Source organism: Halictus rubicundus, chromosome 15 (assembly GCF_050948215.1).
Source record: "Halictus rubicundus isolate RS-2024b chromosome 15, iyHalRubi1_principal, whole genome shotgun sequence".
Classification (NCBI taxonomy): domain Eukaryota; kingdom Metazoa; phylum Arthropoda; class Insecta; order Hymenoptera; family Halictidae; genus Halictus; species Halictus rubicundus.
The window spans coordinates 2054917-2082856 of NC_135163.1; the positions used below are offsets into that span (position 1 = coordinate 2054917).

General features: G+C 44.9%; 2 protein-coding genes across 16 annotated transcripts; one reads left to right on the forward strand and one right to left on the reverse strand.

Moving 5' to 3' along the window:
* The first annotated feature begins 280 nt into the window (after nucleotides 1–280).
* Nedd8 (Nedd8 ubiquitin like modifier) lies at nucleotides 281–1805 on the forward strand. The gene is made up of 4 exons (XM_076801122.1): nucleotides 281–449; nucleotides 526–543; nucleotides 846–958; nucleotides 1506–1805. The coding sequence occupies exons 1-4, from the start codon at nucleotides 432–434 to the stop codon at nucleotides 1597–1599; spliced, it is 243 nt and encodes an 80-aa protein (XP_076657237.1). The 5' UTR covers nucleotides 281–431; the 3' UTR covers nucleotides 1600–1805.
* LOC143361586 (uncharacterized) lies at nucleotides 966–27919 on the reverse strand. Of its 15 annotated transcripts, XM_076801107.1 has the most exons (7): nucleotides 27781–27913; nucleotides 26793–26985; nucleotides 26462–26656; nucleotides 26142–26339; nucleotides 25518–26067; nucleotides 24975–25034; nucleotides 12497–13344 (listed from the first exon to the last, which is right to left on the reverse strand). In XM_076801107.1, the coding sequence occupies exons 3-7, from the start codon at nucleotides 26645–26647 to the stop codon at nucleotides 12764–12766; spliced, it is 1575 nt and encodes a 524-aa protein (XP_076657222.1). In that variant the 5' UTR covers nucleotides 26648–26656; nucleotides 26793–26985; nucleotides 27781–27913; the 3' UTR covers nucleotides 12497–12763. The 15 variants fall into 15 exon arrangements, with proteins under 15 accessions (XP_076657231.1, XP_076657229.1, XP_076657233.1 ...); XM_076801116.1 differs by lacking the exons at nucleotides 12497–13344; nucleotides 26793–26985 and adding an exon at nucleotides 966–1272 and having other exon boundaries at nucleotides 25533–26067; nucleotides 27781–27919; XM_076801114.1 differs by lacking the exons at nucleotides 12497–13344; nucleotides 26793–26985 and adding an exon at nucleotides 966–1272 and having other exon boundaries at nucleotides 27781–27919.
* Between the last annotated feature and the right edge of the window lie 21 nt (nucleotides 27920–27940).

Genomic DNA, 27940 nt, shown 5'->3' on the forward strand with positions numbered 1-27940 from the left:
TAGTTTTATTGTTTGTTCAGAGAGGAAAATTTTGAGTTATTAACGAAAAACAAGGACCAATCAGAACGTGGCTATAGCGAACGGATTCTGGTTCGACGACAGATCCCGGTGAGCGTATTGGCCGATTCAGAATCTGTCCGCTGTAGCCGCGCTCTGATTGGTTTATGTTTTTCGTTACCGCAAAATACTAAAAAAATATATTGAGTAGTTGGACTATTTCCAAACTTGTCATTTATGGCTACGATAAAACCAGAAGTGAAATTCTAAATACATAGTTTACCGTCAGATGGAGACACGAACGGTTTCAACTGCCTATAGTCGAATAACGTTTTTTAGCCGAAAGTACAGGTGATCCGCGGTACAAGTTTGTGTCAATATTTAATTTATAATATCATAGTAATTAAACGGTCATTTTATATAACGCGTGAAGAATGTTGATTAAAGTGAAGGTAAGAACAATTATCGGCAAAATTAGATAAAAAAACTGCTTCAATTAGACCGGAAAATATTCTAACCTTGTTTCAGACTCTCACGGGGAAAGAGGCAAGTAATTGCAAAATGATATAATAAGCATTCCATCGATTCGCCGTTACGAGCGCGCAGTTACGTTTTTCGATGTACTTCTCAAAAACAAGTAACGAGAACATTCCTTTCAGCAAGATTGTTTTTGTCATCCGAGAATAGCAAACTTGGCTTTTGTTGTATTGTTAATAACTAATCGACTCGTCGAGTTCATATCCTTATATGCATTGTATCGTTCTAATGTTGTATTATGTCAATATTTTGTTGAAAGATAGGCAAACTTGCGAGTCTCACAGTTATCAAGAGTGTTGTTGTTCTCATAGATCGAAATAGATATAGAACCCACAGATAAAGTGGAAAGGATCAAGGAAAGGGTAGAAGAAAAGGAAGGTATACCTCCACAACAGCAACGATTAATTTTCTCTGGAAAGCAAATGTAGGTATAATTGCAAGTAGAAATATTTATACAGTTGTACAAGAAACACATTCTTTATAGAGAGAATTAGGCTCGAATGCTTTATTTGAAGTCTTGCGTAGTATGAAAATCCTTGAAGCAAGGTGTTACGCATAATCCTACGTTACAATAAGCACAATAATATCGAGATTCTTTTCTCACTCCTTTAGTCGCGCAAACCTTACATCTTCTTGTAGCGTTCATCTTCTTTGGAGTCGACGGAACGTACTCTGGAAAGTGACTTTCCGTAGTCCTTACTGAATCTGACTCGCATAGTTGTTTTGGTCTCCACGTCCCTGTTCCATCAATCACGATGTTTCAACGTTATTTATTCCAGTTTTTTTGTTTATTTGTTTGTTTGTTTGTGAATCAAATGCATCTTATAATTACAATGAACTTATATAAATTGCATGAACCGTGCAACGTATCTGTGTTTTTGGGATTCGATTTGATTCTAAAGCAATCTAAAACGTGATTTGAGATAATATTCCAGGGGATAAGTATAACGGGATGTTCTGTTGTTTTTTAGGAGCGATGACAAAACGGCGCAAGACTATAAAGTCCAAGGTGGATCGGTATTGCATTTGGTACTCGCATTGAGGGGAGGTTTACAATTACAATAACGACATTCCTCAGTTTGATACGCTGATACGAACGTTAAGAAATGTACAAGATCAGCCACGAAAATACATTCAGATATTTTCCAACGTTATTTCATGCGCACTGTGCTTGTAAGGACTCAACGATCATCTTTGTTTCTCAATATGATTGACGAACGGTTACATCTAGAATTTGAAATAAATATTTAATAAAATGATTCATCCATAGAGCCCTAGTATTTCTCCGTTTTGATGAAACGATAAACTCGACAGGATCCGTTTGCGGTACGAACGCGTCCCTCTCGTCCCTCTCGTTCTACAGATAGTAGAAAATCTTGGAAGCCTGTTCTGCGTAGAGCGAGACCCGATCCGCAATTCGCAATCCGCAATTCGCGACTCGCAACCGAGCGGAGGATAGACCAACACAGGACTACAGCACTACGATTCGCGTCACTTTCAGTTCCTATGATATTTGCTGTTATGAGTGGCCAAGCTCCACTTTGTTTTGAAAAATCGCTGGCAGATATTGCAGTACGCGGTAGAAGTTCGTGATTCCTCGTGTTTCGATGTAATGTGCCGTAGAAGAGCGTGCTGCGTTGTAAACGTAATACCGCATTTATCGCAGAATGATCCTGGCGAATGCAAACTCCATGCCGGTGTCCTTGCGTGTGACTCTATAAATTTATTTCTTCTTATAGCTAACACTATAACGGAACAGGATAGTTGTATGTTTTTTTTTGTTTGTATTTGTCTTTTTCTCTTTTTTTTTCTCTCATTTCATTCTTGTCGCGTTTAAGACAACTCGTTCGAGACAACGTTCTCTCGTGTCCTTTCAAAATTACTCTACGATCGTTCTCATTTACGTAAAACAATTAGCCATTAGTGCGTCACTACCATTCATCTATCGATGCAAGATTGTACTCGAACAAGGAAGAAAACATTAAAACGTCGAAACAAACGAACAACGAACCGGTTATGTTATGCTACGAAATCGGTAAATCGATACGAAGTAACGAGGGCTTCGACGAGCTGGGATTCTTGGGTCGCGAAATTTTTGATCCTCCCCGTAAGTCCTCGACCGACGATCCTCAACAATACCGCTCGCCCGATTACGCGTGTTGTCCGACCGATCCAAAGTAGATTCCAAGAATCTCAGCGGTCGTTCCGCGAGGGATAAACAATTGAGAATACTTTGTGCAGTTTCCCAGATTCGCGCAACGTGTAAGCAGATCACTGTTAGACGCCAACACTAATTCAAAGTACGCTGCAGCACCCACTCGCAAAACGCACCGTACACCGAAGACAGTGTGTGCCGAGCCGCATGTACGTATAAGTATGCATTTACTTATGTACTATATTCATTAACGATTCCTCGCGTCGCGTCGTCCTCCGCGTTCCGTGAAAAACATCAAGACTGAAGCTTCCATTGTAAATCGATTTATTTACATTGCTGTAATAACATTTTAAAGCATAGTTTTATACCGCTTTTTTTTTCTTTGAGTTCGCTTACAAGCTCACAATGAAGTACGTACACGTAACAGAATCTATCGAAACGAAAAGTTTGCGACGATCGACGATATCTACAAGCGATCGCTTTTACACGATCTGCGCGTTTAAGCACGCCATAGTTTCCCAACGTGCAGGCTTACAATTCAGATTCTAGTTACTTTCAATCGGATTTTTTCCACGTTTCATCCACCGGAAGCCGTATCCAAAGATATTTCAAAATTCTCTTTAATCCCGAATTGAAGTGATTAAACCATGTTGCTACGGAAACCTCGTTGTTTCACCGAGCAGAACGCTACCGCTGCCGAATGCTTATCCAGAAGGAAAATGAAAAATTGCTTTTTTGAAAAATTGTTGATCATTTTTCAAATGCTATCGAGTTAAAAGTTGACGAGCCGTAGAACTTTGGGAAACTATGAGGCACGCGATGCGTCGAAACGAAAAATCTTACGGAAATATAGTATACCGTTTGTATGTGTGTTTGTGTGTGTGTGTGTGTGTGTGTGCGTATGGTGTGTGTGATATTTACCCATGCGTCGTGCTGCGTTAGCGAAAACTTTCTGGCTCGCCGGACGCGATTGTTTGTTGCAAACTGATCGTTTCTCGTAAATGCACTGATCCTTGGACACGACGGACGAAGCATCGTTCGGTCGGTACGACGACGAGACACGACACAAACTCGCACACCGTCGCTCTACATACCATACTTACGGGCTAAGTCTTACCAGCTAAGAGAAAAACGTCTCGCACCAATCAAGTACATGTTCCGCTCGACATTCGATTAATTACAACGCGACGAATCCGACGCGATTGATTGCTCGGAAAGAGTTCTCTCTCTCTCTCTCTCTCTCTCTCTCTCTCTCTCTCTCTCTTTGTCAACTATCGTCCACGTGCATTCGTTCGTTCGTTCGTTCGTTCGATCTCTCACGCACTCTCAGCCTTTCTCTCTTCATCGAAGCTTCGTGCGATTCTTAACAGCGAACAACTACACTTTTTTTCTTTAATCTACCTAAACCTACGACTAAGTGCTTTATCCTGCGAAAAACAAATTGTTCCAGTTCGAAGGGGGAAACGAACAAAAAATTCTCTGTACGGTACGATTCGTTTGTTCGTAGAGGATACGCGGCATGTCTAGAAATTTAACGAATTAATCGCATACATTGTTCGGCGAAATTGATGAAAAATTACACGCGCGCGCGCGCCCGCGCGTAATCGATCAATCTCGGTCGAAACAAACGGTGAATTTGTCGATCTACGTAATCGAAGAGAGAACGAAAGAAGAAAAGAAAAAAAATCGAACTTTCCGAACCTCTCTAAGAGGCTCGCGTTTCTTTCTTTTTTTTTTTATTATCGTAATTACATCGTCGCAATTACACGTTAATGAAACATCGTTTCTTTATTGGATATAATATAACAACGTACACATAGGACTTATATAGCGTAAGATTCTGAAGCAACGTTGATCATTGAAATCGAACGAATCGCGATAAAGCGGTACACAATTTATAGCCAATACGTAAAAAGTTCGACTTTTTCGAAGTGAGATCGCTGCCGTCGACGATCACGAAAGAGAGCTTTAGCAAAACTCGCGAGAAGCTGCACGGACGAGCTTTCCGAAGTCCGATCCTCCTGTTCCGTTCAAAAAATCGCGCTCGTTCTTCTCGACATCGATAACAACGATGACACCGCGATGATCGCGAGGAAAATTAAGGTTCGAGCGAATGCTAAGAACAACAGTCCGTTCGAAACAACGGAACGGAACGGAATGGAACGAAATCGAAGACGAAAGCAGCCCTCGGCCCCCGGGATTTTTGGGGAAATTCGTATTTTCATTTCCAGGAGAAGAAACGCAACGAAAGGATCGTAGCCGTAAAACGGATTCGCAGCCTCCACACCGGATCGATCGATCCTCGAAATTCTGTTCTCGTCCTATAGACTATAGGCTACAGACTGTGGACTGTATTACTGTAGACTGTAGACTGTAGAACTGTAGAACTGTAGACGTAGACCATAGGCGAACGAACAACATGTATTCTCTAAATTTTCCTCGAATCTCGTACACACAGAGACAATGTTTACACGAAGCCACCGGCGAAAAGAACAAAGGAATAAAAACTGTCGGTTCTCTTATAGTCTCTCATACGCGTTCAACTGTGGTAAACATCTGGAAAGTCAATACTGTAAAATCTGTAAAACTATTCGAGTGTAAGGCACTGTCTATGCGCTCCTTCGAAGCAGCTAAAATCCATCTTGGTCGCAACGAAAAGGTCGATTATGCGAACAACGGACGTGTAAACAGAGTCGGTGTAACATTCCGATTGATTTTTTTACCGTAACGTGACCCGCGTTCGTAACACTGTTATTCTCTCTCTTTCTCTCTCTCTCTCTCTCTCTCTCTCTCTCTCTCTCTCTTTCTCTATTGATATGGACATCTCACAATGTAGTCTCTATACGCTATTTATTTGTCAACTAACGTAGAATATTCGTTTTGCGCGTCATTGGTAACGATCGCTTGTCGAGCAACTGTTTCATCTTGTCGTTCTCGGGCTCGAAACGATAGGTACTGCGAATTCTCGATATATGTCAACAACACGGGTCTTGCCAGCGTCGTGTATCGTCCAGGAGACATTTACACTCCTCGGCCCCTCACGGGGTGTACTCGACGGTAGTGGGGATAATTCCGCGACGTTTATCATCCAGGCCTTGGCGACATATATAGAGAAATCACTGTACCTAACTCTTCAGGTACGAACGTCGTACAGCGTGCCGGATTCAAAACGTGGCCAAAAATCGAAGAACTACCTCGAATTGAAATCGTTGAAAATTACAAATGACTAAATAAGACATTTTTCAAACGGTTAAAATACACTCTTAAATGTTAATATAGTTGGTTTCGCTGAAATTATTACCCATAAAGAGAGTGTGATGAGGAAAACAACGATAATTTTAGGAAGGTCAAGATTTTTGCTTCTTTACAATTTTCTCTAAACAAAAATAATGGTACAATAAATTGCATTGGGTTTCGAAGAAGTTGAAAACTCGAGTTTCGGCCGCGTTTCGAGGACTCCCACTGTGCCGTCGATCGAACAAAATCTGTCGTCGGTATTTCGAACGCTTCGGACAAGATGAAATCAGACGATGTTTCAGCGACAACGCTTCAGCGCCGTACAGTAATGACTAGAATCGATACAAAGTCGAAGACGAGCTATATACTCTGAACTAAATATACATGTATTTCGGTCCCCATTCGCGGTGGCTCGCGTCCGGGGCGGAAGAGAAAAATGCATCTCGCCGCGACAACGTTCGCAGAGCCGATCGCGAGATCGGAACGGAAAAGCAAACGAAACGGTAGATAATAGGGTCCGGACGATCAACGAACGTCGGTGGTTCGGGCTGTTGGACGTTGGACACTACTATTGGAAACTGACAATGAGATCGGGAAACGATAAATAAATTAAGTCTCATGTTACTGTCCTCGAATTTCTGGTTCCAAGGATTCGCGCGTCGGACGTAAACGCTAACAATTTTGAGCACGCAACGCAACGATCGCTGTCCAAAGAAGAATCGCAACGGTATAAATTCCTGCCCCGTCATTAACGACGAATTCACGCTTTTAGTCGTTGCACGGAAACCTGTTCCTGTTCCTGTTCCTGTTCCCGTTCGCTTCCTCGAATTCTCAAATTCTATGGTGCCAGGTTAGTAATTAAGCTTTTGCAACGAAACGGACCGAATTTCACTCGTTCGTACGATATCATTTTTGTTCGCTATACAAGTATACAAGGACTTTGGAGATCCCGTACGAATGGTGTTAATCGTGCAAATCGAACGGAACAAAAAGACAAGAAGAAGAAGACGGGAGAGCCGCCGTTGCTGCTGCCGCTGCTGTTTGTTGCTGGTGCTATTGTGTATCTACTCGACGCGAATGAAACGGAAACGGAAACGGAAACGGAAATAGTAAACGAAAAACCGAAACTCGAAAGGAGAAAGTAAAAGGTAAGAGAGTCGACGCGCGAGTACTCGACAGGAAAGGAAAGAAAAGAAAAAACCAGGGCGGAGCGAGAAGCAATGTTCCTCGGCGCATCAACGTTCAAATCTACGAGTCCAATTCGTTTTTCGAGCTGCGCTGCTTCTGGATCGTTTTTTGCAATTGCATGTTATGTTTCAGACGCATGTGACGCCGCAGGTCGGTTCTACGACTGAGAGTGGTGTGACATAGGATGCAGGTTGTCTGGTTGCGATGCACTTCAAGGTGCTGGGTCAGCGAAGCAAGGTGCTTGTAAACGCTTCCGCAGAGTCTGCACGAAAAACGCCCTGGACCCTGCATCACCACTTGACCAGTTGTATCGCCAACATGCTTCCGATTGCGTCCCACCCCCCCTGCAACACATTAACAGCCACGTCACCCGCCGATTCCTCATTCCTTGGTTTCTAATCAATTACATTGATCAATCAGTCAGACAATGGGGGACAGTAACACGTGTAACACAGACTAGATATACTCGTTCCTCTACCTGTGCTGGCTGATACAATTTTCCCTCGTTTGCGTCGCACTTTTATCCCCAGCCACCCTGTCCGCTCCTCTTCGTCTCTTTTCGTTAGCGACCACCCGATCGTCAGCCAATACAGAAAATATCCGTTCGTTTCTTTGCTTCTCTCTTTACTCGCTCGATCGCTCTCGATCGCTTTAATGCTCGGTTGCTTGCGTCATTGTTTCTTTCTTTTTTATCCCCCGGCAATCGTGCGACGCTAACCAGGGAAAAGCGTACCTGTTACCGCGCCTGTTGTCTCGCCACCATCGATTATGATTCGTGGATCCTCGGTTGATTCGTGATCGACCGACGATCGCACTCTGTCCAACCAAATGTTCACTTTGCGTTCCGATAATCGGTAGGCGATTCGAACGTCTCTCCCGTACGACGAGACTGTGTAGCACGGTCACAAAATGTTTCAACCGATTTTCTAATCGGATAGCGTCCAAAGTCTAAGGAACAGTTTTCTGCAAGAAAGTTTCGCGTAGCTTCCAAGATCGAAGCGCGAAAGAGATTCTGAAAGTTGAAAGCGGAGAACAATGGTTGAGAGGAAACGTATGTCCGGTTTCGCCGAGCGATTATCGGAACACGAAATAAGGTGTGCCGTTCGTATCGAACGGCGTCAGCGTTCCAACGAGTTCTTCGAATTTCTGGATCTATCGTGACAGCTAGTATCGACCGTGTTCAGACGGCGATGCGTCTCGATTGCTATTAGTGTGCCAACATCGAACAGAAAATAGAGAGACGTGGCAGTGAGAAGCGTGAAGATTTTCAAGCGTAGTTTGATTCACGCGACGCGATAGGGATCGCTGTAGGTGAAAACCCAATTACACCCGTGCGTCAAACAAAACCACCGCTCACCGGGCTACCGTGATCCGTAATTCGTAATCCGTAATCCGTAATGCCGTGAAAATCAGTGGTCTCGCGAGGACAATGTCTCGCGCGCGAAAAGGCTCGATCGTTCGTTCCGCGGTCCGTTGTCCGTCGATCGATAATCGCAAACGCCGATCCGCTAATCCGCGCTGCGTCGCCTTCGCGATTCGCGATACGCGTTTCTCGCTAAAAAATCTCGAGTCTCGTTCGATCGGTCGCATACTTACTTTATCGACATTTGCTCTAACGATGCGCACGACCGATTAACAAACAACTTTTCACAGCGCGATCGTATCAAAATTTTGACAAGATACCTCGAGATATATTTTTATTTAAGAAAAATGACTCGGTTCAATTCACATGTTTAAACTTTATTCACACATAAATTTTTTTTTTTTGTTCCACTTACATCGTTAACTCGCATAAGCCAAACATAGGATTACGTAATGATATATTATAATATTTTTACGTATATATATATATGTATATATATACCTTTCTTTCTATATATACATATATATATTTATAGATTTATGTATATATATATATATATATTTATATATATATTTATATAGATGTTTCTTATTTTTATAAATAATCAAAGAAAGAAATATCAATTCGTCTAAGGTAATAATTGGCAATCTTGTACTTATTTGTATTATGGCTTCTGAGGAATGTGCACATTCGTTTCCTTTAAATTAAATATACGTCTATCATATACGTGTGTAAATAAACGCGATGTATGCATCTCTATTGTATTTCCCGTTCTTCGCAGAACTCAACTTACATCGTAACGTAAGCTAACATAAATAGAAAAAAGAAGTTGAATCAACGTACAAAGAAATGTATTCGTATATGTACGTGTGTCTCTGTTTGGGTCGATCGTGTGTGTGTGTGTGTGTGTGTGTGTGTGTGTGTATGTGTGTGTGTGTGTGTGTGTGTGTGTGTGTGTGTGTGTGTCGCGCTAAACATCGATTCGTGCTACTAGCGAAGTGTTGCTAATTCCGATAAAATACGTCGAAATTACATAATAAACTGTAAACGTGCAAGTTGTGCGACGCAAAGTAGAACAAGCACGAAACGTATCGCATGCGATCGCAAATATGAACGCAAGCACTATTGATCCTTGCTCGGAGGAAGATTTGCTATTTCGTTAAAAGCCTCTAGAACGAATCGTTCGGGCAATTCGGGCAACTCGAGCAAATTCCGGAGTCACCGCGCCGGTCACGATTCGATTTCTATTCAAAATTCAAAATGAACAACACGCGCACGCGCGCGCGCGACTAGCGACTAGCGACTCTCGCCAATTATATTGTATAGTATACAGGATACTACACGAGAACAACGACGCTCGGCGATCAACGATCGATCGCCGCCGCGCCAAATTGTTCCAATCTCGTAAACTAGCTTCGATTTGTACTTGGTCACGCCGCGATCAAGTTTTCGCGTTCTCGATCGTAGGTACTGTAGGATTTTCGAAAACGAAAAAGAGGGGACAACCGGCCAGTACTCGAACCCATGACCTGACGAACTTTCCGAATTTTTCTAATCTCTGTACGTACGTATTTGGTCTGGCGCAATATCCCACAGTACTGTGTGTGTACGTATATTATTGTATACTATGTACAGAATACGCGGTTATAGTTTTCCGACTCGTTGCGCTCGATTCGCAACGTTTCGTGACTTTGGCATACAGCAGTGATTGCATTCGAAAAGGAAACGCGAATAAGAGATCGCATCGCGGGTGGATCGTTTCCCTCGTCGATCCAATAATAGCCTCTTTGTAATTGCACAATAGGAAAAGGAAAAAAAAAAAATAAACTGAAAGGGTCTTCCCAGCGTAACGTGTTCGACGCAATCGAAATATCTTCTTCGCACTTTCTCGCGATTTAGTTGTCTCGAAAATTCATTTCCGGAGATTCAAAGTTGAACCAAAGGATCATTTACAGAACGGTAAAGAATGATTCTAAGATTGAATTTCTATCCTTTTTCCACCTATATCGAAGCGCTTCGATCGCGTGAATAGATAGATCCCGACGAAATCGATGTTAAGACACTGGTAAATTTCGCGAAAAACGCGACGCGCAAACTGGGAAAACCCCTCGATCGATGACAGGGGGCTCGCCGCGTGTCAGTGGCAAGATTCTTTGGATTGACATTCAGTTCTAATGGCGTCAGGCCGCGAAATAAAATTCCAACTAAACAAGATTGCGAGAATGAACATTGGAAGAAACGAACAAACAATAAAAAAAAGCACAACAAAAATGAACGAGAAGACAGGCAACATAAAAATAATATAGATCAAAGAGCGTTATAACATTCGCGTCGAACGACGCGGTAAACATATAAACGAAAATAAAATTCTGTGTAGATATACATATACATGTGACGTATACGTGTCCCGTGTGGTACGCGCATACGGTCACGGGTATTATAGAAATATACATCTATGCGTAGACGCGTATGCACGATTAGGACCGCGAGTACGGAAAAATTTGGCGAATTTCCGAGCTTAAAATTAAAATACACGAGTATGTTCGATACACGCGAGCGAAGCGCGTCGGCACGGCTGGTTTTTCGACACCGTGCGACACGCGCTCACCCTCAAACAATGTAATATAGATCAGGGATAATGGCACGATCTTTGGTACTAGGTTATACGTTCGATTTTAAACGGAACAGAACGAAACGTTTATCGTCTCTCGGTACCGCCGCGCGTAGAAAAATAGTGCTAAAGCGATCGCGCTGTGTCGAACAGCGGGGCTCAGTTTCGGCTGCCGTCGAGACGTTCGATGATGCTTTGGTAACGAATCTACCTACGGTTCTTTTCGGCGACGCGCGATGCCCGCCGAAAAAAACGAACCACGGAGAAGGCTGGCGTGCGATCCGAAAGGTCTCGCGATCTCCGGTTTCCCACGAGATCGCGTTAGGAACAGATCGAGATCGAAATCGAAATCGAAACGATTCAGTCGAGAGAGAAACGATCGGAGCCTCGAAACCGATCAAACGATTACTGTTCAGTTTCGCGTCTCGCCGTCTCGCCCAATCGTTTCACGGTCGTTCTCGCGATCGATCGCACGAAGAAAGATGCACATTCCTCCTTAACGCTATTAAGTACCGAACTCATTTGACTAGATAAAATAATTTGCTTTTTTTTGCTTTCTTCCCGCCTGTGTACGTCTTTGGTTACAAAATCGTTTGCTTAGGAGTTCCGCGTTGGTCGCGGTGTCACGATCTCTTCTTTCTCCTCAACTTTATCATCGTCTTCCTCCTTCTTCTCCTTCTCCCAGTTTCCCTCCTGTTTCTCTTCGTTACTCTTCGTTCTCTTCTTCGTCTTTCTCTTTTCTTACATGCATATACACATATACATAAAGGTAGGCGCGTGACGCGCGCGCGAGCGTGCGCGCGTATGCGCAAATGACTAGGGCGTACGTACAGTGTAAGACAGGCATCTTTTTCGTTTTTTTTTTTTTAAATAGGTTTCCCGTCGACGACTAGAGTGGAATAGATTGTACACGACGAGAACGCCGTGCGCGACGATCGCAACGGAATCAACGGCTCTCGCGCGCACGGCTTCTGGTTTCCCGAGATGCGAACGAAAAAATTCGTTTTTGCGTCGCGATTGCGAACGCAACCGTGAACCAGTACGTTTTTAAAATTTGTCGCGCATCGTCTTCGTCACCAATAAATAATCCCGAGACGATGAAAAAAGATTACGCGGCGATCTAAAGACAAAGACTAAAATCTAAATTATTCGTTTTGCTTGGAAACGACGGAGAAAACGCGAGAAACGTTCGAGCGGTGCGCTGCTCGAATCGAGAATCGTTTCTTCGGAAAAATCCGACATATATATATATATATATACTCGAGGTTCGGAGCGTCGAGAACGCAATGGTCGTCCGTGCTAGGTCCGATTCCTCGTAATACGTCGGAGATGGTTCTTCGATGCTGATATTTCCATTTAACAACCCGGGTTCGTCAATGTTTCCTGCTCGTCGCACACCTGGTTGAATTTCGCCGGAAGTTTGCCCGACGAGTTACGAAGAATGACCGATAGAACGGACGCTCATCGATCTCTGGACGCGCTGCACGCGACGGAAGAAGACGAAGAATCTATGGGGGGAAAGGCTGTATCTCTCGACTATTCTCTCTCTGTAACGTCGACGGGTGTCTCTACGTGGTGATGTAGGTGGTGTAGTGGTGGTGGTGGTGGTGGTAGTAGTTGTTGCAGTTGTAGTTTTCTGTGGTTTGTCGTGGCCGGCTTAGGGAGAAAATTCGCACTAAGGAATAGGACTAGAGGTGATTCGTTCGACGCTGCTCTCCCTAATGCGTATGGTGGTGTAGGTGGCGTTGGGTTCGAGGCCGTCGGTGGGACTTCCGGCGTTTTGTCGGGCGATGGCCGCGGAAGAGACGGAAATGGGGGTCGGTGGATGCGGAGCGGGCGTCGCGGCGGACGCGTCGACCGGGCAGCCGGGCACGATGCTCGCGGCTGTGGCGTTGGTCGTCGCGACGGCGGTGGTCGCCGCGCTCGCTGTTGCGGCTGCGGTTGCGGTCGCGGTCGCGGAACCCGCCGACGACACGGAGGCGTTCCCTCCTACGGTGGCTGCGGCTGCGGCGGCGGCTGCGGCGTTCGCGACTGCGGCTGCGGCGGCGGCTGTCGTCCCCATCCCCAGCCAGCCGTGCCGATTTTTTAAGTGTCTCTTCATGTGGGTGGTGCGGCTCAGCACCTTGTGACACACCGGACACTGTGTCGTTCCCTTGTGCATGTTCATGTGTTTGTACATCGAGTCCCGATTCCAAAACGTTTTACCGCAGAGTTTGCACGAATGCGACGGCTGTTCGATGACCACCGTACGAGAATCTAAATCAGATATAAACACGTTCATGTGGTAGTGCGTGCGCCCGATGCCCGATCATCGGTGTGTCGGTATCCCTATCGTGTCGTATCGTATCGTAACGTATCGTATCGTATCGTGTTCGCGTCCGTAATCAGTGATCCGTCTTGTCTGTCTGTTGTCTATTTTTCGTTACCCGTCAACTCTAATCGTCGTCCGTGTACGTATCTCTGTTTAGTGTTTAGCAATCGTTTTGTCGCGTTCCGTCAGATCGTGTCCGCGCGGCGCGTACTCTTTGACTTTCGTCGAAGAACGAAGAAATCGATGATTGAACGACACCACAAGCTACAACATCGATCGAGTAAACGAGTTACGGCAACGTCGCGCACGCACCTGTTCTCTTTATCGGTTTCGTTCGATAGGTACACGTATCTATATTATATCGTTCTTTTCTCTAATCAGGTCTCTAATCATCGTCGTCTCGGTTTCCTCGTTAATTCGTTCTCTTTTCTCTGTTTCTCGTTTCTGTATTTTTTTTTTTTTTTCTCCAACGGACGCGTCGTTCCCTATCTACATTGCACTCTCACTCGCTCACTACTACGTCTCCTTCGATCCATCAACGATACCAGGAGATGAACGGCAAGATAAAAGGCAGCACACACGATCAGTCGTATACAAGGAAGAGCAATCACGATGCGATATAAACACGCAATCGTAAAAAACTGGTTGGAGCGATTCTCATGCTACTGTGTACGGGGGTGTTCTGTGGAGGTTCGGGGATAGATACAAAAATGTCAACGACAACAAAACAACGTGTGTACGAACAAAAGAATATTCAATGTTCAATATTCATGCAGAAGAATACGTAGTCCTATTTGGAGAAGTGTGCGGCGTCGATCGGTTGCAGTTAGATCGTGAATGCAAATTGAAAAGTCACACATCAAGCATGTTTTGGTGATTACGGCGATCGTACGACGGCGCGGCACGGCTCGCGCGCGCGCGCCCGCGCGCTCGATCAAATCTATCGGCGATCAGAACGTCAGAGATCAGCGATCAGGCGCAGCGAAAACACCCGCGGACGTTTTCGCGCGCTTCTCGTGCGCAGTGAACCGACAATCATGTACTCCTTTTTAGCCGATGCTCGAGATATCGCGTCCTATGCGAGCGTGGCTGGTGCGTGATACAGAAATGAAGCGGTCGCGAACGATCGTCCGCGATCCGTTCCGTCCCGTAGCGTCAAAAAATACAAGCCATTTTCTACGTGCTGTTTATTTCTCAATGTTCGTAAATACAAAGGATGATCTCGGCGATCCGTCGTGTTCGCAACAAATTGTACGCTGTAACGCTGTACGCATTCATAGCCTCCCTCTCCTCTCCTATCCTAGCCTACCCTGTCCTGTTCGGCTCCGCCATCGCGTCGCTTCGATTCGATCTCGAACGAGCGAAGACGGAAGCGACGAGCCGGCCCTCGAGGAGCACGAAGAGATTGCTCTTCTTCGAACATTTGTGCGCGCAAATTAGCTTCGCGATACTCGCAACCGCCTTATCGATCAACGACTCCGTTCGAAATCGCGAGGAAATCAGTCTATCCGAGAAGGAACTTTCGTCCCTTCGGAACGAAACGCGGTCGAAAAGAAACGAGAACGAAACTCGAGCAGCGTTTCGAGGTCGCGCGTTAGTATAGATCCCGAGAGACGGTAAACTCGCGCCGGCGGGATCGCTGTGTGTCGATGCAGGGGATCTAGTTTCCGGCTCTCGCGTTCCGGTTTCTTTTCGATAGCCGCTCGCAGAGTGGGAAGCAACGGGAAGGACGAAGTAAAAGACGCGGTTCCTTTGGCCCTCGCCGGGCCGAAAATAGAAAATAGAAAATCTATCCTAGGGCCGCGAGACGTTGTCGCGATTCCGGTCAGTCTCGTGCTATTTGACGCCGTGCACGTTCAACATGTGACACCGCATCGTGTACTTTCGGGTGAAGACCACTTGACAGATCGGGCACACGGTGTCTCCCCTGTGTATGCTACGGTGGTGAGCCAAGGAGTCGCCTCGGCTGTAAGTACGACCGCAGACGTCGCACACCCACCGACCGTTTTCGTCGTGGAGCGTCTTAGACCTGCGCCTCATCCTTTCGAACCCGACACTCGTCTGTTGGAATTGCTGTTGTTGTTGTTGCTGTTGTTGTTGCTGTAGTTCTCGTTGTAGCTGTTCATGTGGTGGTTGTTGTTGTTGTTGTTGCGGATAATCTTGCTGCTGTTCCTCACGAGGATGCTGTCGATGATGATGATGATGATGATGAGGATGATGATGATGATTCCCAATAGGCGTGGTATCGTGCTTTGGTTCTGCGCACACAATCCAAAGTGTTCCCATACACACAGACAGCCTCATACTTATGTGATATAGGTTCGTCGGGTTTGTTCGGTATGCTTCGAATCTCGAGCACGAGACTTTGCTTCCCGTCGCAGTACTCGTTGCTTGTCTTTTCGTTTAGCTTTCTATTTTTATTTTGTTTTGTTTTTTTTTTTTTGCATTTTCGTTCGCTTTTTGTACGTCCCGTTTGTTCTACGATGGATCGGTCGGGCTTCGGACAGGAATGGGCGATTTATCGAAAGAGAGAGAGAGAGAGAGAGAGAGAGAGAAAAAGAGAAAAGAGAGAGAGCGAAAGAGAGAGAGAGAGAAACTAATCAAAACGCACGAAGCGAGCTCTTCGGCTGGCTCCTCGACGGTCGAAAAACTGTGGCAGTATGGAAGGGCGCGAGCTTTCTCCGCCCCCCATTGTTTCCAATCGGTTCGTCTCCCGTGTTCGAGTGGTCGCAACGATAAATAAGTATAATTGGACCGCGCATTTTTAACGCGATCGGACGTGAAATTTGTCGCAAGTTTATTCGCGTTGTCTGCGAGCGAATTTCTATGGAGATTGAGATCGCAACGAGGTTTTGCTTCTCCGTCGTGTGTTGGTCCACCGAGCGACAAAAACACAGTCTACGAACAACGAACGAAGGAGGAACGCGCGAGATCGGCGGAAAGGACGGATAAGAATTGAACGCGAGCAGCCATCGCGAACGGTAAGGCACTAGGTACAGAACGGATCGCGCGAGAACGAGTTCGACGAAGCCGATCGAACCAGAGAAACGAGAAACGCGTTCGCGTCGGCTGAAAAACCTCGAGTCCGGAAGCTTGAAGCGAGTGAAACGAAAGGATGCATATACGTATGTACATTGTATTATGTGTATATATATGTATACACACATATACATAAATATATATATTTGTTCGGAGAGTTTTATTGAAACTTCCTAACAATAATTCAAATATCAAAGTATATCTCCCTCGAGACTTTCTCGTCCCGTCTAGTAAAATCGTATACAAACATCCTGTAATGATATAAAACTTGAGTTATAAATAGGTAAACCGCGTGGACGCGTGAACATAAAAAAATTCGAATAAAAGTACACGCAACACATTGTGTGTCGCGCCGACGCGACGGTGCTCGCATTCGCGCTGGACCGCGCGAAGTACTATACCGTTCACGGTTCACGTGAAATCGAAAGAAGAAAAAAGAAAAAAACCTTATTCGATAAGGCCACGGCGGCGGGGGAAACGATTTCAAATTCTTCGAGAGTCTTTGCTACCTTCTACGCGTCTTTCTGAGGAACTTTTTACGTGTTTTTCGCGTCATCATTCGTCGATGGCACCTTACTTACTCGAGTCTTCTGGCATATCAGTCTATCGAACGCGTACAGGAGCGACGCTTGCCTCGATCCGATCGAGCGGCAAGCACGTCCGGCGTAGTATTTCGATCGATTTTATATCGCGGGAACCTTTCGAATTCGTTCACAGGCTTAATCGTGTAGGACGCGAACGCGCTGAGAGCATGTAAAACTAAGTGAAACAAAAAGAACAAAAAGAAAAAAAAAATAACGAAAAGATAGTACGAATAAGAGCAAAGTGGGGGGGGGGGGGGAGATAGAAAGTCGTGGACGAACGACGACGGCGGGATTGGCAAGCGACGCAAAACGATATTACATATCGCGTTGGTATCGAGAAAAATCGATCCGCAAAAGGTTTCTTTTCTCGCGGCGTTCAAACGAAAATTGCCGCGCGCTGAAACGATCGAACGGGACGATATCAGTTGCGAAAGTTCAATTTGGCGTCGACACTGAACGTGCACTTGTGGATCCGCAGCAAATGCGCTTTCATGTCGTAACTTCGACTGAAGATGCGCTGGCAGATCGGACACCTCGTTTGCCCCGTGTGCAAATCCTTGTGCAGTGTCAACGACATCGGATGCTTGAAACCCTTCCAACAAATTCTACAGCGAAACAACAATTCAGTGTCCGTGGACTGACCATAGTCATCGTCCGAGACGAGGTCCGCGGTTCCAGGACCGCCGCTACCACCCCCGCCCCCAGCGGTATCTCCTGCTCTGGTATATTCTACAAATAAACATAACAAACAAACACACAAGATCACCTCTGGCGTTAACCACTCTCTGTCGCGCACCTTTACCTTCACCTATATCTATACCTATACCTGTACATGTACATGTACCTGTGCCTTGTGCCTGTATCTATACCTATCTTTACGAAACGGGAGGAAGCTCGACGCAAACGCACGAACCACACGGTACCGTTCGCAAGCATTTCGCACGAACCATTCGACAACTTTTGTCGTTTTCATCGTTTTGCACTCGAAATTCGACATTTTACAGACTGATAATCACTAGACTGCGGGTCTTTATGCAAAATAAAAACTTTCTGTCTGAATTGCAACAGACTGGGGCGAAATGAGAAAAAAATATATAGAAGGAAACTATTTTAGATCGGAAGAAATGTTTCGTTTCAGAGTTAAAATAACTTCGAGTGCAAAGGGTTAAACATAATCAAAAAGAAATTAAATTTTTATTTGTATTGTATTACTGAATTTCAGTATTGCAATACTGAAATTTTTAGTAATTTATTGAATCCAAACAAATTTAATAATGTAAAAAGTATTTTGAATAATGATATAGCAATTTTTAGTGGCGCCTTATAGTCGCCATTCTAATAATGTTGTTACTGTCCTGAATTACACCTACTCATTTTTGTCATAAATGCATAAAATCCGCAGTCTAATAATCACCGTTTCACAAACCAAATTCACTCTTTTACAAACCGAATTCATTCTCTTGCAAATCAAATCCATCCTTTTGGAGTTTTAAGTCTTATCACGTATAGCCATGGTCAGATGTAAAATACAAAATCATTGAAAAATACGGTGGTAGAAATAGTAAAGTGTGCATGGTAGAGGCTAGTGCACACTTTTACCAGATTATGTACATTAGGGTTTGCCTTTTGAGTGCAAATCGGATCACGAAAAAATGGTATTGTGTTTGATTTCATTCTCGGGTGACCCAGAAGATGAATCTGATTTGCAAAAGGATTAATCTGGTCTGTGCAAGGGTGAACCTAATCTGTAAAAGGGTGAATTTGATCTGTGTACGAGTTAATTTCTTTAATTTTAATTTTTATTTCTTTTAAAATTAGCAAGTTAATTTCTTTTTTTAATAGTCTCGAATACTTTTATACCGGAAGCGTCGGAATATATGCCGAAAGTGTTCGGAACTTGTAGAATTTCGATTCGAGCCTAGCCAACGTTACAAAATCTTGCAACAGTTCCACGATATATTCGCAGAGAAAAAAAGAATGATAATGCAAATGCAAAGCGGTGCATTCGAGAAGATGTCACCGACCGTCGAAATACTTGCGTTGGTAGGCGGCTGGCAGTGGATACTACTACTCGGTAACGCGGCGATCGATCGTTTCGTTCGATCGTGGATCTCCACGGATTTTGGCGTAATCGCGTTCCCTTGTCGTGCGTAGAAAGCGCAAGCTGAATAGAATAAGTCCGATCAGACCAAACAGAGAGACAGAGGGCATAAAATATACCGAACGGATACACCACCGAAAAAAAAAGATTGAAGCTCGCCAAGTTCCCAGGCTGCCGAGATACGTCGGAAGCGAGAAGAACACGCGCTTACCGGTGATCGCGGCCACCATCGCAGTGTCGCCAGATCAAGACTTTGTCCCCCCACTCTAATTTCCCCTACCACCGCGCTATTCCGCCGCGGCCGGGTCACGTGACGCGTTCCGTCTCTGTCGCGCATATTCCGGTACTGGGAGAGAGGGGGTAAAACATTCACCCCTGGATTCGTGCTCCCTCCCCTCGTCTGGCGACACTGCTCCATCGTCCGCCGTTCGCCGTTCAGTATCGGTTATCGGTTATCGGTTATCGGCTATCCGTCCCGATACAGACCGCGTCGTAACATGGGTTTCGGGAAAAGGGTAAGCTCTCGTCGATTACAACTGTGGTTCGGTTCCTTTTTATTACAGATCTCTCTATGCATCTTTTTCTCGTGTTTTCGTTCTCGTTTATTTCACAAAGATTGCCTATCGCGAGACCGTCATTGCTCGTCGAACTGCGCGCGTTACAACGTTTCACGCTGCGTTACACCGCGTTCGATCGACGACGCAGCGATGTCGTATATATACTCGGCAAAGAAGAAGACAGAGAACGGACTGGACGGCATATTTCGTTCGAATTCCGAGTTTCCTCGAGGAGCTACGCTACAGAGAAGGTTCGAGCGCCGGGCGACCTTCCGAGTATCACCGAATCCGCAGAGCGATCAACTATGTCAGTCTATGAGTGCTCGCAAGATGAGCATTCGTTCCTCGACGAGACGAGACCGTAGTGCGCGAAACTTACTTCTAAAGAGATCTTCGTAACGTTGGAACGGCAACGACAAAGAACGCGAGACTCTCGCGGAGATACCGCCGCGCGTACACCGGCACCTATCCGTTTTGTTTTGTTTTGTTTGTTTGTTTGTTTTTTTTTTCTCTTCGTTTTGTTTTGTTCGTCGGACGCAACGAGATACAAAGAAAACCCGGCGAGCACGCGATCCTAGAAATTATCATTAAATCGAAGAGTTATCCGGTCGACGAGTTCACCTCGTCGCAGTCTTATGTGTATACAGTCAAAGATAAATTAATACGACTAAAACGTATCACCTAAAAGTAATCCTAACGCTTGAAGTGTACAAAAAACGGTTTTCGAGGAGCGTCGTCGTCGTCGTCGTCGTCGTTGTTCCTGCGAATACTAGCCTAACCGATAATTTACAATTACGCGGGTTATAAATAAACGTTAAAAGACAGGCGAACGATACGAATCCACGATAAGAGTCCGAGAAAATGTCGTCGGTCGATGGATCACGGGCGGATCCTCGAACGCTCGGATGCTCCGAATTTCGATGAGAGAGCGTTTCGTGTTCGACGGAGGGATCGCGAGGCACGCGACGCACGCGAGAACGATCACCGGCAGAGGACCACCTCGTTCGAGCCTCGCATATCCATGGGAACGCGCGGCACCGGCGAGGCAAACGGTCCTTTCTCGGCCCGCGAGCGAAAAAAGAACGTCATCGTTTTCCGTATCGATCGCAAGAGAACGCACCAAACATTTCCCCTCCCTTCCTCGATCTCCAGTCCTAGTCCCAGTGTACCAGCCCCAGTCCCAGCCAACGTCCCCCTCCTCCGCCTTCTTTTTCTCTCTCTCTCTTTCTCTCCTATAGTTTCCTGATTCGCGTGTATCGCCGGCGTGAAAGAGTGAAAGAGCGAAAAAACGAAAGGATGGAAGGGAGAAGAAGTAGTAGAAGAAGAAGAAGAAGAAGAAGAAGATGATGATGATGATGAAGAAGAAGATGAAGAAAAAAACGATACTCGAACGAAGCACGGAGGACACGATTCGTAATTAATTGAGTAGCGATATTAACTCGGCGCGGCCGGAGGGGGCGAGTTGGTGCTATGGGGGCGGGATGTGCGGTATGGCGCGCATTTTATGGAAATCGACGAAACATGGCCAGCGGCACAAACAGGCATTGCAGGGCCAACATTTGAAGCGCGTCTGCCTGAGCTTTCCACGTGATGTGACCATTCCGCGCTGCTTGCAGTGTACACATACTTTTCCGTGGCCGTTTGCTTTGCTGAGGCTATGCGGCTGACCAGATACGTACGTAATCCCTCCTGGAGAAAACACATTGGCCAAACACTTTCGGTTAGTCAGATCTTAAGTATATGTGCACATGCAGGCAACCATTAGTAAGGAAATGTCTTTTGTAACTTATTACACTTTGATTACCGTTTTGCATTGTTCATCTCTATCGCATCTTACTTTTTTTTTTTGTTTCGTTTTGTTTTTGCTGTTTTTTTTTTTTTGCTTTGCTTTTGTTTAATGACCAATCCCAGCACCAACCAATCCCGTAGCCGTGAAAGCCAGTCTAGAGTATATCAGCGATACACCAGTGAACCACCCACGAGATGTGTTCTGTACGTAGATACATAGGTGTACATATTATATTATATTATATTATATGTATGTCTGTATGTATGTGTATATTTATATATATATATACATATATGTATATGTATAAATATATATGTATATAGATGTATCATATACGCGTGTATTGTAGATGGAAACATAGCATCGAAGATTCACAGGTGTTCCGGGTGTGCTAACCGAATCTCTCGCATCAGTCGTTCTCTTTTCTCTCGTTCGGTCTCTCGTCGTTCTCGCGAGCTCGCAAACCTCTCCACTCCGTCCCCGAATCACGAATTCGTCTACATCTTCTTCTCTGTTCGTTTCGTTTCGTTTCGTTTCGTTTCGTTCCCACCCCGCCCGTGACCCGCCCCTAATTCGTTCGTCCGATTCGCAACAACGCAGCCTGGCAAAATACGATCGAGTCGTGAAATCTTTCTCAGCTCGACGAGCAAACGCTGTCTTCTCTCTGGATCGTCTAGTCTCGTCTCGGTGATATTCGTCCTATTATTCCAAACGTTGCTCGAAGAACGTGTACACCGTTTAGTCCGCCCGCCGTGTTCCAGAATCGGGCCCTGTTGGGGAAACTCTTCCATTCGGGAACCGTCAGAGATACGAGTATCGTATCGATTTCTTGGCATCGATGTACTATTTACGATTTACGACTTTTTCTGTTTTTGTTCGGTCCACGGTTCTCGCGATCGTCGAGCCATCGGTCGATCCAATTGCTCGATCTCGCTTCCGCTTCCGTCTACATGGTTCACTCGGCGTTCGGCTTACAGTTTTCGTTCGTTTCTCGCAGAAAGAGAATGAATGAGAGAGAGAGAGAGAGAGACAGAGAGAGAAATTGAAAAAGTGAGTGAATGAGAGAGTGAGAAAGAAAGAGAGAGAGAGAGAGAGAGAGAGAGAGAGAGAGAGAGAGAGAAAGAAACGGAAGGAAATCGAAAGGAGAACGCATCGAGGAGACTTGGTTTTCCGGTGGTTTTCGACCGGTTGCGGATCAAATTGAATCGGTCGATTCGTGCTCCTGCTTGGAACGGGTAGCAACGATCGACGCGAGGATCTTCTGCGCTTACCTACCTGCCAGAATTGTTCTCTAAGTTGAAACGAATCTCGGATCGGGTCGCGTTATCGCTCGTTATCGCGTCGCGTCGAGCCGGGGCCGAATGAAAAGACGATTACGCGATCGCGTGTACATACGAAAGACCGAGCGTGTCGCTCTATCGATCGAACGTTGACGACGGCGAGTCAGCGGTGTTCGAACTCGTTCGAAAATAATTGTTCCCGTCGGGTTTCTAGAGGCGTTATCGATTCGACCTGAATATCGGATTCCCACGCACCCATATCGATCTTTTTCTCAAGTATCGCGATGCACAACGAGAAGAAAGGATAAGTATACACACAGAGAGCGAGGTATTAAAGTATAGAAGAAGAACCGTGTAAATACATGCTATTATCGACAGCACCATCACCGTTTCTACGTCAAATTAGTCGTCTGGCAAGGCTACAAGATTTTCGTGACGATAATCAATGTTGTGACTAAGGTCTCGCAAGTTAATCTTAAAGTATCGCCGTTAATAGCAATCGCCGTGTTTTCTTTTCTTTCGTTTTTTGGTTTCCAGACGTATAGTAACTACAATAGGGCGCATCGAACGATTCACGAATCACGGATCGCGAATCGCAGCGTCAACGACGATACCACGAGAACGCGTAGGATCGTCTCGTTCTCGAGTTTCGTAACGATCCGAGATGAGAATTTGAGCCCGCGACTCGTGCGTGAACTCGTGGTTCAGGCCTGACGGATTCCCGACAGCAACGGAATTCCCAACGATTTTAAGATTAACTTTGCATGCAAGCGATGCGGCATGTGCGACAGCGAATTACACACGCGCGCGCGCGCGAAATCGAATATATATTGCCCTGTACAGTTCTACGATTCTTACGGAAGTAATCACCCGATACCAGCGTTGAAAAAGTATTTTAGTGTATACAGAAGAGTATGCTTACAGTTAGTGCGCATAAGGAGTATAAATGATAGGTGGCTTTGTTGTTTGAGTTATTATAGGAATGTAGATGATTGTCGGCACACATACAGCACTTGGCAATGCTCGCTAATGTCTACGGTTCAACCTACACCCCGAGTGCCTGTACACCATTTAACGTTTATTCCAAAAACCATGCACTCTGTACTCGCTATACAGTACAGTTTTCTATACGATTAATAGAGGTAAAGTGACTTTCTAATAACACAGCAGGAAATGCATTTCTCCAAAAATTTCTTGCAAGACGTTTTCGCGTCTGCGCGAATCGTCGATGCCGCGCGCGATCGTTTCGTTAACGCGACTTTGCATTATCGTGTTTCTCTTTTTGGTTATTCCACGTAGTCGAGTGACAAACAAAAAAAAAGAAAAATGAAAACAACCAAAGTGAACGAATCAGATGAATTGCAGTTACAGATCGTTATCGCGCGCGCGTCCGATGGATCCTAATTTCCTTGGAAAACTTCTCTCTTTTCCGTTATTTCGGATCGATCGAGTCCACGAGCGAATCAAACCGCGTACATATATTTCTATACGTTCGAACGCTGTTTCAATGCTTTTATGCTTGTCGTGAAAGTCTTTGAAAAATTTTGTAGGCGTTCGAACGGTGCGAAGCAGTTGTACTGCGCACACGCTACCGAATTGTTTGCACGATTTGCGTTACCGAAGAGCAAATTCACGCAACTATCCCCACGAATCGATCAAAGAAATTAATCCCCTCCTACACCGCACAATTCAACATCAAACTCGACTCAATCTAATCCAAGTTACGTAGAAATATATATATATATATATATATATGTAGGTGTGGAAGGGCTGTTTTGTATCCACGTGAACGGAATGCGCCGCACGCGCGTTGCATCTGCATCTCGATAGAATACTAGAGCTTTACCAAAGGAGGCAAGATTTTGTTCGGTGTGCGAACGCAACGCAACGCGACGCGACGCAACTGTCCGCGACCGTGCTCGACTGTGAGCGACTGTGAAGGGCTATGGCCGACTGTGATCGCCGGCCGATGGTTCGCGGAAAAATTTGTCGATCGACAAATATTAACGGGCGCGATACGTGGGCACAAAACATAAAACTCACCGCCATGCCATTTCTTTTAGTTCGGGGGACCGGAATTTGCAAAAACTCGATATCAGTATACAGAAGTACACCATCAAAGTACGATTCGCCGGTCGAACTTTCCCAAATGTTAAAAGATATGGCAAAGCATAGCGTTTGCATTCTGCAGACACAGGGAAAGATAGCGATTGAGAAACACTTACCCTGCACTGCTTCTTGCGTTAATCTTTCCCCGGATGTACCAGGTTTCGAAAGTAGGTGTCCTAATTCAAACACAAAATTACAATATTATATTATAGCGTGTCGCAGCATTACGATAACACTGTCCAACAAATTATAGGTTTTTCTCACGCTCCGGTAATCGAGCGGTGGTGATTCTCCGTCACCCCCGACTGTCGACTACTCGAGAAATCGAATAACGAATGTTTATTTCGCAAGAAGTAAAAAGGAACCCCGGATACCGTTTCCAACCGAGACGACACAAGTATGACGGCGGCTGAGATGTGTCTTGAGCTTGGGCCTGCTAGAGAACCCGTCAGTGGGGCTATCTAGCAGGCCCCCGCCTTAGACGCGAAGATATCGTAAGGTAGTAGCGGGAAAAGTGTTGTCTAATTGCTCTAATTGCTGGCGAGCATAGGAGGTAGTCCACCGCGATTCAATTTCTCGGAAATCGGAACGCAAAGAAGAAGGAAAAATTTGTTGGACGGTGCAAGATGGTCGGCTGTTAATCATTCATGTATACGCACTATTGTACTTCTTACCGACATCCGTTGATTGGTGTTTGAGATCCAGATTATCCGAAGTAGATTGACTACTCGAGTAAAACGTTTGACTGATATCGGGCTTCTGGTCGTGATCAGGCGTAGTGGACGACGTGTCTTCTATACCAATCTTATTTAACGAACTATCTCCTAAACTCTGATCCTCGTAACTACAGCTACTTCCGTCTTGTACTAAATATTCAGGCATTTCCAATTTCAAGTTCGGCATAAGAGGAATTATTTCAACAGGATCGGAACCGGTCGACGTCTGATTCTCCGAGGTTTTGTTTTCGGAATCTTTTCCGGCCAAGGCGTTGCCAGCCGCCTTCTCCGTGTTCGTGTTGGCGTTCGCGTTCGCGTTCGCATTCGCGTTCTCTCGACATTTTCGTCTTTTACTTGGTGGAGCATCGGGTTGCAAATCGACCGCGTGATAAGGCAGAGGAGACGACGGTGACTTGTTCCTTTTGCTATCCATTGATTTACTAGACGTGTTCTGAAGTTGAATTTCTGGCTCGTTGGGAATTTCCATCTCATCCTGAAACGTGATTTCGACGTTAGTCAAATTTCTACGACAAGGATCCGATGGAAATGCGAGATAAACGGACGTGCCTCCACCAAACTGTCGTTATCTTTTCCCGTGCCATCTGTCAGACCTTGTACCGCCAATAGTTCCGCCGTAGTTAGAAAACTGGCTAATTGTTCTTGAACGACGTTCACCTCTCCCTGATACATGAAATCGACCAACGCCGCCAAATCGTCAAACTTTACATTACGAAAAATTATAACCGGATGCTGACACGGGTTTTCCTGCGACAAATCAAATGGTATCAAGAGGAGTCTTTTTTTATTTGTATATATAAATATAAATATATATACATATACATATATATATATATATATATACAACATCCAATATTGCTTGGCTTTACCTTAAACAAATCCCTGAAATATGTACTACACGCGGACAGCAGCATTTTATGCGCCCTTATCCTCTTTCCCTCGCAGCTCAACGTTACATCGACCAAGTCCTCTTCTGTTCTCAATGTGTCAAATGCACAGGTAATGTGCTTTAAATAATTATTCCACCTAAGAGAGAACTGTTGGCTCGAACCCATGCTGCTTCTCTAGAATAATATAGATATACCGTTTAAACCATCAGAAAACTTTTCCGTTCGCAGACACCGAGAGAAAAATAAAAACGTAATAAGCAATACTTTTTCGTTTTGTTCATGCGTTTAATACTTATAAACGATGTTTTACCGTTTCTTGCAATGATCACGCTCCCCAAAATAATGCGAGTGAGGTCGAGAAGTTTGTGGCTCTTAACACGTAGCACGATTACTATTGTCGATTAGCGGTCGCGCGATGTGTCCGTCAGAACGATTCAGTTATTAAATGTATGTGGAAGTGGCTCTATCGCGTTACTCTCGATACGTTCGTCGAAAAATAAAAACTGTAAACAGTAAAGCGGAATAGAATTTCATGGCACTATGGAAGGTTCACGGGTTCCGCATGTAGATGAAAAGTGGCGTCGATCTAACAAACGATTTTAACGTTATGTAATTGCATCGTGCTAAACGGTCTTTATACGCGGTCGAACGACTTTTCGCAAGATTCTGTGTCACTTTAAAAGCCACACTTCTCGATTAAATGACAGCTGGTAGCCATTTTCCTTCAGGAAAACGCGTAAGATGCGCGAAAAGAACTCCACTTCCTATAGAAACCACGCGCGATGCGTGGGACGTCGCGATACATGTGTGGAACACCGTGCAGACCTTGTCATTGGTGAATTTTTCTTTCTACCGATATCTATGAACGCGAACGATCTATACATATTTTTATTCGACCCAAGAAGATAACGATTGAAAAATCTTTCATAGTATCTCGCAATTAATATTTTCATTGTGATTATTCGAATACAGCTCTTTTCTTAATAACGTATAACAAATTCTTACTACATACATATATATCGTATCCATTTTCTTGAAACCGAGCAGAAAACAATTTCGTCGTAAACTAGTAACAAGTACAATCGTCATTGTCTATCATTTCTACAGTTATTCCGATGATTAAATTATAGTTGAAATTTACAATGATTAAATAATAGAACAGAACTTTGTCTCTCTCCCACGCATATATATTTTAGGGCCAGTTCACAGTGCCAACACTTTCACAGAGTAACGCCTCCGAAAATTCTCTAGATTACCACTATGCTATCATAATCATTTTGAAATTGCAATCCACTTACCGTAAAGTACATTTTTCCACCTTCAATTTGAGCCCTCAGAGACAAAACAACCTCGTGAGGAAAGCATCAAAATGTTGTCTTTCGTTCGAATGTGAATGATTCTGGTCTTGCCACTCTTGCTATAAGACGAAATGCGACAAGAATCATATGCCCCGTTCGG